At 37.5% G+C, this 15,565-nt stretch overlaps 1 protein-coding gene across 1 annotated transcript in view; it reads right to left on the bottom strand.

Annotated features, from left to right (window-relative positions):
- Nucleotides 1-2,403: 2,403 nt before the first annotated feature.
- Nucleotides 2,404-15,565, bottom strand: part of LOC137949368 (uncharacterized) — a 34,847-nt gene continuing 21,685 nt past the window's right edge. Inside the window, exons 10-12 of the mRNA XM_068795440.1 lie at nt 4,104-4,287; nt 3,249-3,969; nt 2,404-3,083 (exon numbers count right to left, since the gene is read on the bottom strand). Coding sequence (XP_068651541.1) covers nt 3,267-3,969; nt 4,104-4,287 — 887 coding nt within the window. The 3' untranslated portion in view covers nt 2,404-3,083; nt 3,249-3,266. The remainder of the gene's footprint in view (nt 3,084-3,248; nt 3,970-4,103; nt 4,288-15,565) is intronic.

Here is a 15,565-nt window from a genome sequence, read left to right as displayed (position 1 = left end):
TCCGATATGTATTTATCTCGCTCTGATACCAACTTTGTCATGTCATAATATTTAACTGATAGGATGATTGGACCTATTTTTTTTTTTTACACCAAAATACCCTTATACCCTGCTAACATTGGCAAACACAAAATTTCATGTGTCCATGATTAGTCTTGGACAATGTTGCTTGTCATGCAATATTATTGTCTCACAAAAGAAGAAACTATTTATATTTACCCTTTTTATATCTACACATACAAAACCTTAAATATCTTACAAATATTTACAAACTTGCACCCACATTTCTCAATCCAAGGGTAAGAAACCTCTCTAGTAAACCTATCCAAATTTTCAATGGATTGGTTTTGAAGTATTTTTGTGGCAATTTGGAAATTTCAAGGATTATTCATCAATCCATCATAAATATAAAGAAAAAAATAACAATACTTAAAACACAAAGCAATTGCATAAACTTTAACTAGACTAACTCAACATCGCAAATTCCTAAGAACTAAACATGTCCAAATTTTTGTTTTCTCTCAAATCAACATGTCTAATTCATAATGGAGGTTGAGGATCAATTAATACAAACCTTAACATATAAGCACATTTATAGGCCATTAAACAAACAACTCTAGGTAGCAATATCAACCAACATTACAAAGCCAATGTAGATTTACTTATGACACAAACTTTCAAATGTCATCATATGAAATGTATTATATCATTTGAATAAGACCATATCCTCATTGGTCACCCAATAAGGTCCTTATTCCTCGTTGTAGATGAGACACATTACATCTTGATGTCGGACTTGGCATTTCATCCTTGCAACATTTTCTAGACTTAAATTCTTGTCCCTCAATCGGCGTATCAAAAGAGTCCTAGTACGTACCACTTGGCATCCCAAATGAGGTCCATATTATCTTGCCAGTATTCTAACAACGGCCACATAATCCTCCTTTAGTTGCCTAATCGAGTCCCAAATTCCCCACTTTCAAATGGAGCACTGCCACAATTACTTTGTAAGTACTGAGGACCCAAATATTCTTAACTACCAAGTTGGCAAAGTCCATGTTTCTTGCCTCCATGTGAGACGAGGCCAATGATGCCATTCACTAAAGTCCTGTATCAATTCCTTCTTAAATCTAAATCAGAAAGCTAATTTACACTTGACATCCAATCGAAAATAGGGAATGAACTACTAGTTACTAACTTTGACATAATACAACATTCTACAAGACCAACCCTTCAAGAAAATAATGGATACTATATCAATGCAAAGAAGTGTTATCTCTTTTAAGTATGATATAATGCATGGCAATACTTGAAATCCATAACAATATAAACTACTATACCTCTTGTAGCTTTCTTTAATGACCCATAAGAGAACACATAAATAAATCTGAAATAACAATTGCAATTCCTCTTAACACTCCCTTAAGAATCCAAGGTTAACATAAGTCACAAGAGGATCCCAAGTAAGTTATCAACTAAAATCTCATACAGCTAGTGAAATGAAGAATACACAATTATACACACATATTTATTCATGCTTCTTGATATTACATGACCTAAAGAGCTGAAAGTATAATAACCCAATTTACAAAATGATCCAAACAACATAACATGATTTGAAAATATACTTCTATTCCACCTCCATCTTGCTTTAATGAACCATAAAAAAAAAACACATAAATAAATCTCAATTAAGTACTGAAGTTCTTCTTAAAAGTTTATATTTAACATAGCTTCCCCAATAGAATCACCATTCTCTAGCACCAAAGATCAGAAAACTCTCTTTTACAAGAACCCAGAAATCAAAACCTCACATGTAAACCGAACAGATTTCGTGTTCTAATACCAGAAATTGTCAACCTCTAGAGGAGATTTGCTACCCATTATTCCTTCTACTGACCTTTATATAAACTTAGTATTTTTGAACTTAATAGAGAAATTAACAAAAACAAGTTAAACTTGTTTATTAAATGATCTATTAATGAAACAAGTAAGAGCTTAAAACTTTAATTTTGAACCCTCAAACAGTAGATACACAACATATAAAGCTAAGTGTAGTTTATAAATATAGTTTTGTTGATTGGGTCGTGTTATTGGATACGAATGGGTTTTTTTTATTGGTTTGAGTTGGGGTTTAATAAGCTTACAAGAATTTTTTTTGGAATAAGGCCCAGAGTAGAACTCCCATTTTCGGTGACTTAATTAAAACTCCTATCCTCGGGGTCAATATTAACACTGGCAAGATTAGGCCTAAATATGAAACGACAGTTGCTAAAAAAAGATTGATTAGTTAAGAAAGTACTCAAATGGTTTCCTAGTATTTTACTTAAGAAAAGCGCTACCTCCTATTCATTATTACACATTAATAACATTGGGCTAAAACTAGAACCACCACCAGATCATATGAAACAATTGCCTGTTCACTTCAATGGCAAAAAAAAATAGAACCCATGAGATGGGAGACCAATCTAAATGTAAAGAACACTGAAACCAGAATTAGTTTATGAGCAGCACTGGTACATACAACCAAAGAAAACATACCCCTGCACTGATAAAATTCCTTACACCACATGAAATACATCAAATTACTTACAACTACAATTTCCTTTGTAAGCTTATACTGATCCCTCGGCCGTCACCAGATGCTCAAGGAAAAAGGTCATAGCATCAACAGTGCTCCATCTGACATATTTCTTACGGAGAAAACTACCTTATTTGTCCTACTCTGTAAATTCTCCATTCATACCCCACAGCAGAATGAAAGACGAGTAGAATATCAATGCCCCCAATTGCTGGAGGAAACGTTGGTAAATAAATAAAAAAATGTACATGTAAATGGTACTGCTCTTGAACCTGAGCCAAAGTTTCCTCTGCACATGCCTCTGCTGAATTGACTTAATATTTCATTGCTAATTTAGAAAGCAGCAACAATGAAAGCAGCCAGAAAGTAACAATAAATATGAATTGATTGCTAGTGATGACAACCGATCTCCTGCATATTGTTGATATTACAGAGCTTATTATTTCAGGGAAAATCTTTGACAAGCTTGTCAACATGCCACTGTAACCAAAGAGCCGAGTCCCTGCAGAAGACACAATACCTGTAATGTAAATATAAAATGATTAAAGTGTCTATTGTACCCTACGGATCTTCGATGAACTCCTACAAGAAGGCAGAAAAAGTGGAATCCTATGCCAAAATTTCATGTCCAGCTGATTAAATTGAGAAATGCCTGTTAGAGTCTTACATGGCAAGGTAGCACCGATCACTGGTCACTTCCCTTTTGCTCGCTGTATGGAGTAAGTGGAGGGAATGAAGGCACAGATTGCAATATAAATTTGCGTCCACCTTTCACTGGGGAAGAGCTTGACCTTAATTCCTGCATGCGGTTGTGTGGAGGAGAGACTCTCTTCTGATTTGGAGAGCTCACTTTCACAGCCTTTATGGGGGAGAGGGTCTCCTTCAATATGTCAGGAGTTTCATCTTCTGGTGTGTTGCACAACCCACTGTCTTTGTCAGGCTCTATAACAAACTTGGTCCCACCAAAGTGAGCAACTGGAGTGACAGGAGAGGTCCGCCACTTAAAGGGGCCCCCACCTGATAAATGGACCTTTCCATGTGATACTGGGGCTTGTACAGCTTTTTGACAATAGCTTGCATCAGAAGATGCAGAAGATGCAGAACCTGAATGATGATAGCGTGCCAACGGGGAAATATCATATATGTCTGCAAGACCCTCCCATCTGGGTGAGAAGGGGTCAATCTTTGCTGCCATATTGCAATCCAGTTCTCGGCTCAGAGTGGCAAACCCTTCTCTTCCTCTTGCAAAGCCAATATTGACATTTGAAATCCCAGGAGATTTCGGCGATTTCCCATAGGAGCACAGTGCTGAACTTGCAGACTCAGGAGAGGAAGATGTCAAATGTCTCTTTGACGGATACTGAATTTTGGATACATCCTTCCCAAGGCTGATTATGGAAACAGAGGAAGAATGTGAACCTTACCAGAAGACAACTAGTTCAAGGAATAATTAATAGAAGCACAAGCAGGTTAATCAAGGTTTTGGTGGCTAATGGTTCGTAGTTGCACCAGAAGATTTTACCTAGAGCTTTGCACAAAGGGCGTGGGTGGTGAGAGGTCTGAATGACTATGTTCCATGTGTAACATATCTCTGTTAGCCTCTGAATGTAAGAGATCACGTCTAACCTCGACTTTCCGAGGAACTTCTTTAACCCATCGCTCATCTTCAACCTTTCTATGTTCCAATCCTGTGATCCCAGTGCATCCTGTGAAAAAGCAAAACTCAACAGCCAGAACTTAAAAAAAAAAAAAAAAAAAACTGAACCTCCTAAATCAACTCAACAGAGTAAACCATTTTGAGCGTTCTATAACTACGATAGAATTTGCAATGAAAGGATAAGCACCTCAATCAATCAAAATCAAGTGTTTATTCCACAGAAAAGTTTTCATTTCTGAAATGTTTCCTCAAACTATTGATAGGATTTTACGTTTCCTTAGATTCCTACTTTCACAGTCACTAACTCATAATCTCTATTTTTTTGTGGTTGCATTATTTTCAATAAGATATGTTCATTAGATCTAATTGTAAAGTTGGGTCCAAGGCCCATCCCAAAATGACTAGCCAACTTAGGAAACCTCTTTCCCAGCTAATAAACTCAAGATCTTTGTACTCACTAATCCATGTGGGACTATTCCTTAACACTCACCCTCACGTGTAGGCCCTCTTTTGTGGCTCTACAAGTGGATAATTTAGGTGTAGGCCCTCTTTTGTGTCCTACAAGTGGATAATTTTAGGTGTAGAAATGGATAATTTAGGTGTAGCCCGGTTTTTGGATGGTTTGGGGCATGATTATGATGCTACTAGAGCCCAGTTGTTGGTCAATGAGGATGTGACCACTCTTGAGCAAGCCTTTAACAGAGTTCTTCGAGCTGAAGGTACAATTGTAAATAAGAATGAGTCAGGTGGAGCCTCTTAGAAGCAACTGCTCTTAACCTTCAATCTTCTACAGGTAAGCCTGATGGTCACATGGTGGTAATAATAGAGATAGAGGTCACTCTTACACAACCCATGGTCATGGCCCAAATTATCAAGGGGATTGGAAATGTGTTTATTGTGGTAGGACTAATCATACTTTTGAGAAATGTTGGAAATTTTTTGGTAAACCTACTTGGGCCAACTCTATAGTCATAGATAAGGACGCCTTCTCACACATTGGATCCTATGAGAAAATTCAGTAGTTATTACATCGACTGGATCAACTGACTGTTTCATCTGCTGCTTAGACTACCGAGACTCCTCCTTCTTCCTTAGCGAGTGCCACGATGGCTAGTATAGATATGAAAGCACTGAATGTGTCTCATTCCCCCTCTTGGATCATTAATTCAGGAGCCTCTACACACATGTCAAGTATGCCCTCCCTATTTTAGTCCATTAGTCCATCTCATTCATATCGTCGAGTTTAGCAGATGGATCCACCTCTCCCATTCAGGGGGAGGGTATAGTTCACACTACTCCACAAATATCCTTAGATTCTGTTTTATTTGCACTAAAGATTCCAATTAATCTCTTGTCTGTGAGTCATATAACTAATCCTTAAACTGTTCAGTAACCTTTTATCGCACTTCTTGTGTTTTCTAGGACTTGCAAATGAAGAGGTCGATTGGTTCAGAACATGAGAAGGGAGGGCTCTATATACTGGATGATGTATCCGTTTCTCGAGTTGTAGCTCTCACTATTGCAGATTTTTCTTGCTTGTGGTATCTGTGCTTGGGACATGCCTCACCAGCTAAGTTGCATCAGTCTTTTTCTTCTTTGCCAGCCAATATTTCATTTGATTGTGAATCATATTAGCTGGGAAAGCATCGTCGCTCCAGTTTCCAAGTTAGTTCTAGTCAAAACACCAAGTTGTTTGAATTAGTTCACTTTGATCTATATGATTCCAAGGCAGCAAAGCTGCCCCTCTTCCATAAATCTTTTTCCTCTTCTATTTTCACCCCAAATCACCTATTTTTCATGGTATCAGAGCAGTAATGCAAGTCTTGGGCAAATATCTTTCGATTTGTAGATCTTCTATCCATTTTCAGCAATCTCCTTGAAGGTTTTTCCCAGATTTCTGGAATGGTAGGGTAAAAATTCCATTTTCCCCCTTTTTCTACCTATCTTAGCCTATTGGCTAATGATTGCTACTTCTATTTGATTGATTGTAGGGATTTAGAAGTGTTTGATGATCCCAATTTGAGGAAATTTCTCAAATCTGCCTGCGTCATCATCCATATAACCCACATCATCCTGGTTTCTTGCAATTAGGTCATTCTTTCATCGATTTATGGTCTCAATTACTGAAATTGATCACTATTGGTTCTAAATTGAATGAACTGGGTGCTGAATTGCCCTAATTGAATTCAATGTGGGCCCACTTGACTACGCAAACATAGAAATTTGGGGAAAGTGTTTCCCTTTGGTTAATTGATACTCTAGTGTATTGAATTGTGGTGTTTGGTGATATTTAATGGCTGATTCCAACCCACGGGTGGCTGTCCAAAGGACTACTGAGAGGTCAGATGTGAAATTCTCTCAGTCTATTCAGATAACTACGATCCAGTTGAATGGATCGGATTATGTAAACTGGTCTAGATCAGTTTTGATGTATTTGAGGGCCAGAAGAATGGAAAAATATATAAATGATGATCCCCCCGGTAGCCATTACTAAAGATTAGGTGGCAGAAGATAATTGAGTAATGACTTGGTTGGTCAACAGTATGGAATCCAGATTTAGTGATCAAATTTTGAGTTGCAATACTGTTAAGGCAGTGTGGACTACATTTACATTGGCTTCCATTTTGTCTCAAGAAAGTAATTTGTCAAGGATATATGAGTTATATGTGAAGTTCTTTAATATGAAGCATAGAGGTAGATCAGTGACAGATTATTTCACTAAGATGAGGGGAGTACTACAGGAGATTAGTACACTAATCAATGGCACAAATCATCTTTAATGCAGTTAGTCACAAAGCTAAATGTTGAATGAGATGCTCCACGAGGATGTGACACAATTTTCCCAATTTCTTAGGAATTTGTTTCCACTTGACAAACTTGTTATCCCATATCCCCCAAGTTGCCCATTAGAATATCTATATTAATTTTCCTACAACAAAATATTCATACTATCTTTAATCATTTGCTCAAGTGCATAGCGAAGAAAATTAGCCAATTTCTTACAAATTTGGCTCAACTCAACCAAATTTGCTACGCTACCCTACACAACACCCCCCCCCCCCCCAAAAAAAAAAAAAAAAGGCAAGAATAGTTTAATTTTCCTAAAACAAAGATTCATACTGGATATAATAATTTGGTCAAGGAAACAACAGGAACCACACAATCACCAAAGCATAAAGGTGGAGAACAAGTTTATTTCTTAATGATTGGTGCATAAGGGTATAATTCTGATCCATTTTGTCCTTCTATCAGAGCATGTAAGATGCGTGCTATTTCAATAAACAAGTTACTAAATCCAAAATAGCTCTCCGAAAAATTGAAACTCAAGAAGCCCATGAGCAGCCCATTAAAGTTAACTCCAGGTCCTTTCCAACATGACTTGCTGAGTTAGGAGGTCATTTCCCAACTAATAACTATAGGATCTTTCTTAACACTTATCTATGTGGGACTATTCCCACTAACACAAACAGGTAATGGGGCTGAGGCATTGACAACAAAAATGGATACAAACTAAATGAGGCACAAATTGGGCCTAATAAGGCAAAGTCCTATTCTGATACTATGTTAAAGTTAGGTCTAAGTTTACCCAAAATGACTACCTGAAGGTAGGACATCATTTCCCAACTAATAATCATAAGATCTTTCTTGATACTTATCTATGTGGAAATTGAAGACAACCAGGTTATGACTTGGTTGGTTAATAGTATGGAGACTAAATTCAATGATTAGGTGATGAGATGATATAACTCTAGAGAGACTTGTTTAACCTTGGAATCTATCTTCTCTCAGGAGAGTAATTTGTCTAAGGTATATGACCTTTATGTCAGATATTTCAGCATGCAACAAGGTACCAGATCCGTCACAAATTATTTTACTGAGGTGAGGGTATACCACAAGATGCCTTCCATCCATTTACCACAAACATAGAACAACTTTGGAAAGAAAAAAACCAAATTCAAGTAGCACGCTTCCTAGAAGGACTCAAACCAGAATATGATGCTATACGAGCACAGATGTTAGTTGATAATGAAGTAACTACCTTGAAAAATCCCTTAATCATGTGATTTGGTTGAAAGAGCAGTGGTAAATAGAGGTGAAAAAGAAGTGATACCAACTGAAGCATCAACACTTAATCCCAATCCTACCCCTACCAGGTAAGACAATTCCAGAGGTTGTGGAGGAGATGGTTCGGGGTGACAGAAGATGTATTCACTATGGGAGAAATAATCATTTTCCCAACAAATGCTGAGAAAATTTTGAAAAACCAGCATGGGCAAACTCCATCTCAGCCACAGACGAAAAAGTGCCCAATGGTGAACTCATGGGGAACATCCACATCATCATCCTTTGTGAGTCAAGACACCGAATCTTCATCCATAGCAAGTGCCATGATGACGAATTCAAGTATGACTGCATTAGATGTGTCCCCTGGTCCGTCCTGGATCATTGATTCTAGAGCATCTACACATATGTCAAGTATGCCCACTTTGTTCTCATCAATTCTTCCCTCACAAAATTATTGGACTATCACTCTTGCTGATGGGTCCACCTCTCAACTCCATGGTGAGGGTGTACTCTGAATCACTCCACATATGTCTCTCTCAAATGTCTTATTTGTACCTAAATTTTCTATTAACCTTTTGTTTGTTAATAAAATTACTAAATCCTTGAACTATTCTATAGCTTCTTATCCTACTTCGTGTGTATATCAAGGTTTGTAGATGAAGAAAACGATTAGTTCCGGAAATGGGACGGGTGGACCCTATTTGCTAGATGGCGTTAATGTTCCAAAGGCTATGGCTTTATCCACCGACACTTCACCATATCTATGGCGCTTGCGCTTGGGACATCCATCTACAGCTAAGCTTCGTCATTTCCTTCCTTCTATGCCGTTTGATTTATCTTTCGAGTGTGAATCATGTCAACTTGGAAAGCATCCTCGATCATATTTTTTAGTTATTTTGAGTCAAAATACTAGTCCTTTTGAACTGGTTCATTCCGAATAATGGGGCCCATGTCGAGGCCCTAGTATCTTTTGGTTGTAAATATTTTGTGTCCTTATAGATGACTTTAGCAGAGTGACTTGGGAGTATCTCCTTCAGGAAAAATGAGAAATCTTTGATGTATTTACCAAATTTTCTAATGAAACAAAACTCAATTTGGACATCTATTCACATTTTTGGTACTGATAATGGTCTAGAATTCCTTAATAAAAATTTCAGATCATTTTGTGACTCACATTGTATTATACATCAAAATTCATGTGCTTACACTTAGCAAAATGGGGTGGCTAAACGCAAAAATAAGCATCTATTCGAGGTCACACATACCTTGTTATTTGAAATGAATCTTTGTTTGCATTTTGAGGGAATACGGTTCTCACATTGTGTTATTTAATTAACCATACGTCATCCTCTGTTCTTCAGGGACGTGTTCCTATTGTGGTCCTAAAACCTCAAAGTAAGGTGTTTGATGTTTGCCACGAGTTTTTTGTTCCACTTGTTTTCTTCACTCTCTTGGTCCTAATAGTCATAAATTGTCTCCTTGGTCCACTAAATGTGTTTTCTTGGGTCATTCTCATTATCAAAAAGGATATAAGTGTTATAATCCTCTTACATGGAAAATTTATAGTTCTACTGATGTCACATTTTTTTAGAATACACAAGATTTTCCATCGTCAGAAGTGTCTGCTTCACCTCCTTTGGGATCTACTAGTGAAAATTCAGTTGTTCAACATCCAGTTCCTATAGCTGTTATGGATGACTCCTGTGCCGGTGCGTCACCTACTCTTTCCACCAACACCTTCACTAATCAAGCCACTGATGGTATATCAACACCACAATGTCCAGCAAAGAGAGCCTCCTCAAGTTCAACTATCAGATTCTTCATCTGCAAATTTTGGACCTTTCGATTCAGTCCTTCCAATTGCACTCCTAGAAGCAAAAAGGTCATGTACTATTCACCGAGTCTTTAAATATGTGTCTCTTGACTTCTTATCTCCTTCCTAACCTTTGCCTTATCATTGTCTACTTCTATTCCTTATACACTACAGGAGACCTGAATGTTGCTTAAATGGAAACAAGTTATGGATGCAGAAATGAGAGGTAAAAAGCTCGATTAGTGGCGAAGGGTTACACACAGACCTATCCTATTGATGTATTCAAAACATTTTCTCCTATTGCACGTCTTACCTCCATTAGCATTATGAAATTTATGACAGTGCATAAGGGATTGCCCTTACATTAATTAGATATCAAGAATGTTTTTCTCTATGGAGATTTATAGGAAGAAGTTTTTACTCGGGGAAAAGCTGGAAAGACATGCAAAATTGCAAAAGAAAATTTATGGACTGAAGCAGAGCCCTAGAGTTTGGTTTGAAAAGTTTAGCACAATTGTCCAGAAATTTGGGTTTGTTTAGAGCCATTGTGACCATTCTATGTTTGTACTGTAAAGACAGTTAAAAATTGTAGTTCTTGTTGTATATGAGGACAATATTGTGTTGACAAAGAGTGATTTGAAAGGAATTGGTGAGGTTAAAGAGTATATAGCAAAACAATTTCAATCAAAGGACTTAGGACAATTAAAATATTTCTTGGTATTGAGGTGGCAAGAAGCAAGTAGAGTACTATTTTACCTCAAAGAAAGTATGTACTTGACATGTTGCACAAGTATGGCCTTTTGGGTGCTCATCCAGTGGGTACTCACAGAAGCTAATGTAAATCTCCATGATGATCAGAGTCCTAAGCTTAAGGATAAAACTCAGTACAAACACTTATTAATTTATGGCACTATTGAGAGTCCAAATATATCCTTTGCAGTGGGAGTGATAGGTCAATTTATGAAACATCCCCAAAAGATTAGAAGTTGCACATAGAGTTTTGAAATATCTCAAAGGGGCACAAGGAAAAAGGTTTGTTATACACATCTTGTGGTAAAATTGGTGCTAAGCTACTCAAATACAAATTATGTAGGGTACAAGATAGATAGGGGGTCGATTACGGGTTACTATTGCTTTATTGGAGGTAATTTTGTTAGTTGGAGGACTAAGACGCAAAGTATAGTGGCTAGATCTATTTCTGAAGTTGAGTATGAACTATGGCTCATACAGTGAGTGAGCTCATTCGGGTAAAATTGGTATTGGTTGAATTAGGCTTTCACATCACAGAACCTATGGTTATGAAATGTGACAAGCAAGCTGTAATTTTTATAGCAAACAACCTAGTTTTTCATGAGAGAACTAAACATATTGAGGTCGATTGTCATTTCATTAGAGATGTTGTGATGATGCAAGGAAAGGTTGTTACCCCATATATGAAGTCATCTAATCAGCTAGGTCATATATCTACCAAACCTCTCAAAAGATATGAGCATCATTCATTCGATGAAAAACTAGAGCTTTTTTATATTTATGCTCCAACTTGAGCAGAATCATTAAAATACATGTATAAAGGCATTTTGGTCATTTCCTATTTATGCATGTGTCCTTCTAGGAATTGCAGTAAGTTAGTCATCAGAGTAGCAGATGTTTCAAATTTCAACTCATTCTAAGAAGTACTTAGGAAGTTATTGGGTTTTATATAATGAAGGGCATTTTAGTAATCTATATCATTTTTCACTTGAGTGATCTATTAAAGGAGAGAACTCGAGTTTTCAACCCTAATGCGTGCCTATTCAACCCACACTTTCTTCTCCCTCTTGTTTCTTCAACTTTTCTCCTTCCATCTTCTATCTCGTCTATTCTTGAAACTTCCTACAAGAATATCTTCCTATTGGTCCCCCACAATAGACATTGACTTTAGATGAAGATCCTTCCAATAGTGCTACAAATCTCAATCTTCCAACTGCACTTTGGAAAGGGATAAGGTCTTCCACCAAGCATGTCACTCCAAATTTATTTCCTTCGGTTAGTTATCACCTTCGTATTGTTCTTGTTTGTTGTCTTTTATCCAATGCCTCTATTTCCAAGTTGTATTAGGATGCCTTAGAGAACCTAGAGTAGAAATGTGTCATAGATGAAGAATGCAAGCTTTGCAATCCAGGAAAACTTGGGTATTGTGTGATCCTATAAGGGTGTTGAGGTGGTTAGTTGCTGATGGTTTTTTTTAATGGTATTTGCTAATGAGAATTAACCATTAAGAACCAACCAAATGGTTCATTGCACAGCTCCATCCCAGTTATTGGTCAAATGGATGTAATCCAAACCTATGATATTGATTAATTTAAGACCTTCTTACTTTCCAAGTGCAAACATTTTTTTGGTCTTTCACAAGAAGTTGAATATATGATAACAATTTGCAAGTTGACAAAGACGATTTATAGTTTGAACCAAAGTCTTAAGTTATGGTTTGACAAGTTCAATTAGGTTGCAATGAACTTTGGTTTCAACAGAAGTCACTCAAATTTTTATAAATTATTAAAGTCACTCAAACTTTGATTTCAACATAAGTCACTCAAATTATTACATATTAGTACTCAAGAGAAACATTGACACTGCAATATTAATTGTACATGTACATGACATTGTAATTTTGGCCCTGTTAGTGCGCAGCGTAAGTGAAATGCATTTCACTTAAGCCGGGTAAAAGTAGCCAAAAGCCGTTAGTGCCCAGTGTAAGTGACGGGGGAAAGTAAAATACAAATGTATTTCACTTTCCCCCGTTTTTGGCATAATGGGAGGGAAAGTGAATTCAGAGGGTCGAGCTCTGAATTCACTTTCCCTCCCTCAACTACATCGGGCTCGGGCTGTCGGGAAGGAAGGCTCTGTCGAACGAAGGTTTCGGAGAAAAAACAAATTCTCTCTCGCTCACTCGTGACCTTCGGCGATTTCAATCGCCCTTTGTGCGACCTGTCTCCGGCACTCGACTCCCATCCTCTCACCGTCCCCAGCACCAACGACCTTCGGCAACATTAAAAAAATAGTGTTGTACTTTTGTATGAACATATATAATTTTTTATATTAAAAAGGTGATTGAGTTATAATTTGTATTATTTTTATTTTTATTATTACGATGTTTGGTAGTACGATATTTGTATAATTATTTTATATTTAGATATTACAAAATTAAAATTTGATTAAATTTTTAATAATATAAAAATAAACATTTGTTTAATTATTATATTTAATGTATTTTAGTTATTAACTAATATTAATTTAATTTTCTGAAAGTCAGATATATCAAAATATTTTATTTAATAAATAATCTATCTGTACTTTACACCCACTTTACATTGTGCACACTAACACAAACAAGTACTTTACACCACTTTCCATTGCGCACACTAACACAAACAAGTACTTTACATTCCATCTCACTTTCCCCCTGCACTTACATTGTACACTAACCCCCCCTTTGACTAGTGATTCTCAAGAGATTGAGGGTCATCAAATTATATTTGAAGAGGCATTTTCAAACTAAACGTTTAGGACGACTGAAATACTTCCTAGGCATGAAAGTTTCAAGGAGCTAGTGGGACAATGATTTGTCACAAAGGAAATATTATTATCGAGCATTGGATTACTTGATCCAAAACCAATAGATACTCCAAAGGAAATTGTTGAAAACCAGTCCAGGGGTATTTTGGTCATTTCACATCATCAGTAAATTTATTTTTGTACGTAATCTTGTCCCTCATGTTGAATTATTTAATCTTCAATTTTTTTTCCGAAATGAATGTGAATTTACATGATAAACAGTCCTATGATGAAAGATAAGACCCAACATCGTAGGCTTGTTGTAAACTGACACATATCTCAGGGACTTGATTTGATATATCATATGCATTAGGTTTGGTAAGTCCATTTATGGAAACTCCAAGAAGTCCTCTTGAAGCATTGCAGATAATCTTGAGATATCTTAAGGGAACTCCCAGGAAAGATTTATTAAAAAACAAGATGATAGGCATCAAACCAATCAATCTAATGAACCAAGCATTATTGACCAAATGGTGCTAGAAGATAATTAGGTGCAAGAATGCGATTTGGCAGAGATTGGTAGTTCACAAGATCAGGCTAGGAGATCAGGTCAAGTGGTATGGGGAAGGCAACATAACCAGGTTCTCTCCACTTGGTGTTGTTTTGCCAGGATTTTCCCCAAAATCCTTATTGCCATCCGCATCCAGGTAGGAAATGGGAACTCATTCTGATTTTGGCATGACATCTGGTTTTCGGACAGCAGCCACTTAAAGATCAATTCTTTAGTCTCTTCCGCATTGCAATAATCCAAATAGTCTTGTTGCACAAGATACACACTAGACAGCAGCAATGGCAACAGTTGGGACTTGGATCTCCAAAGAGCTCTCAGTGATGAAGAAGCTAATGCTGCCTCATGCTTTCTCCATCAACTCAACAACCTCTACATTTGCAGGAGCATGGATGATACCCTCATTTGGGCACCCAAAGCAGATGGGAAATTCTCGATGGCTAGCTGCTTCAAGCTCCTCTAGGCATAGACCCTTTCCACCGCTCACAAGATAAAATTCTTTGTCTGGAGTGCTCTGAAATGAAAAATCCTAACCCTCTACAACCTCAGTAAGCGAGACACACAGGTACACAATTTTACTTGCTCCCTATACGGAGACAGCAGTGAGACAATCAACCATGTCCTCATGCTCTGCCCCTAGGCTGTGCATGTCTAGATAAGCTTCCTGAAACTTTTTGGAATCAGCTGCTGCCTCCCCAATTCATGGGCACACTTAGTTGCTTAAGCATTGAGCCTCAATCGCCCCAAACTCGGATGAATCATGATGAGGGCTTGCATAGCCTACATTCCATGGATGATATGGCTGGAGGGCAACCGCAGAATCTTCCAAGGGACATGTATGCCCCCAAGCTCTTATCTGGCATACTCTAAGAGGAGTGGTTGCATGGCTCAGCTCCCTAAAGGAATTCCAGTAATTTGAAGCAGGTCACATTAGAGAGAATTGGTCTCAAACTGCCGCCATGTTTGGCCCAAAGCCCACCAAAACTTCACCACTGGTGGCTGCCTCTAATTGGCTACATAAAGCTGAATATCGATGGCAGCTCATTCGGGAACCCGAAACTAGTGGGTTATTATGGCAGTCTTCAGGTCTCATGATGGGGAAGTGATTCTCTCCTATTCTGGCCCTTCGGAACAAGCCGATTCCTCACTTGCTAAACTTTCAGGCCTTGTCCACAGCCTCAAAATTTTTAAGGACAGACTTCACGACAACCTGATCATCAAAGGAGACACCCTGGTGGTGATCAACAACTGCTCAAAAAACTCCTTCCCCCCAATGGAGACTTCGACCTCTATTTTTTGAAATTATGGGCTAGATTTCCAAGGTAATTCAGTGGATTCATGTATTGA

The sequence above is a fragment of the Aristolochia californica genome, unplaced genomic scaffold (assembly GCF_029961685.1).
Source record: "Aristolochia californica isolate CCGP_79_NKW_82.1479 unplaced genomic scaffold, dmAriCali1.0.hap1 SCAF_14, whole genome shotgun sequence".
NCBI classification, from domain to species: Eukaryota; Viridiplantae; Streptophyta; class Magnoliopsida; order Piperales; family Aristolochiaceae; genus Aristolochia; species Aristolochia californica.
This window is presented reverse-complemented; position numbering and strand designations above follow the sequence as displayed.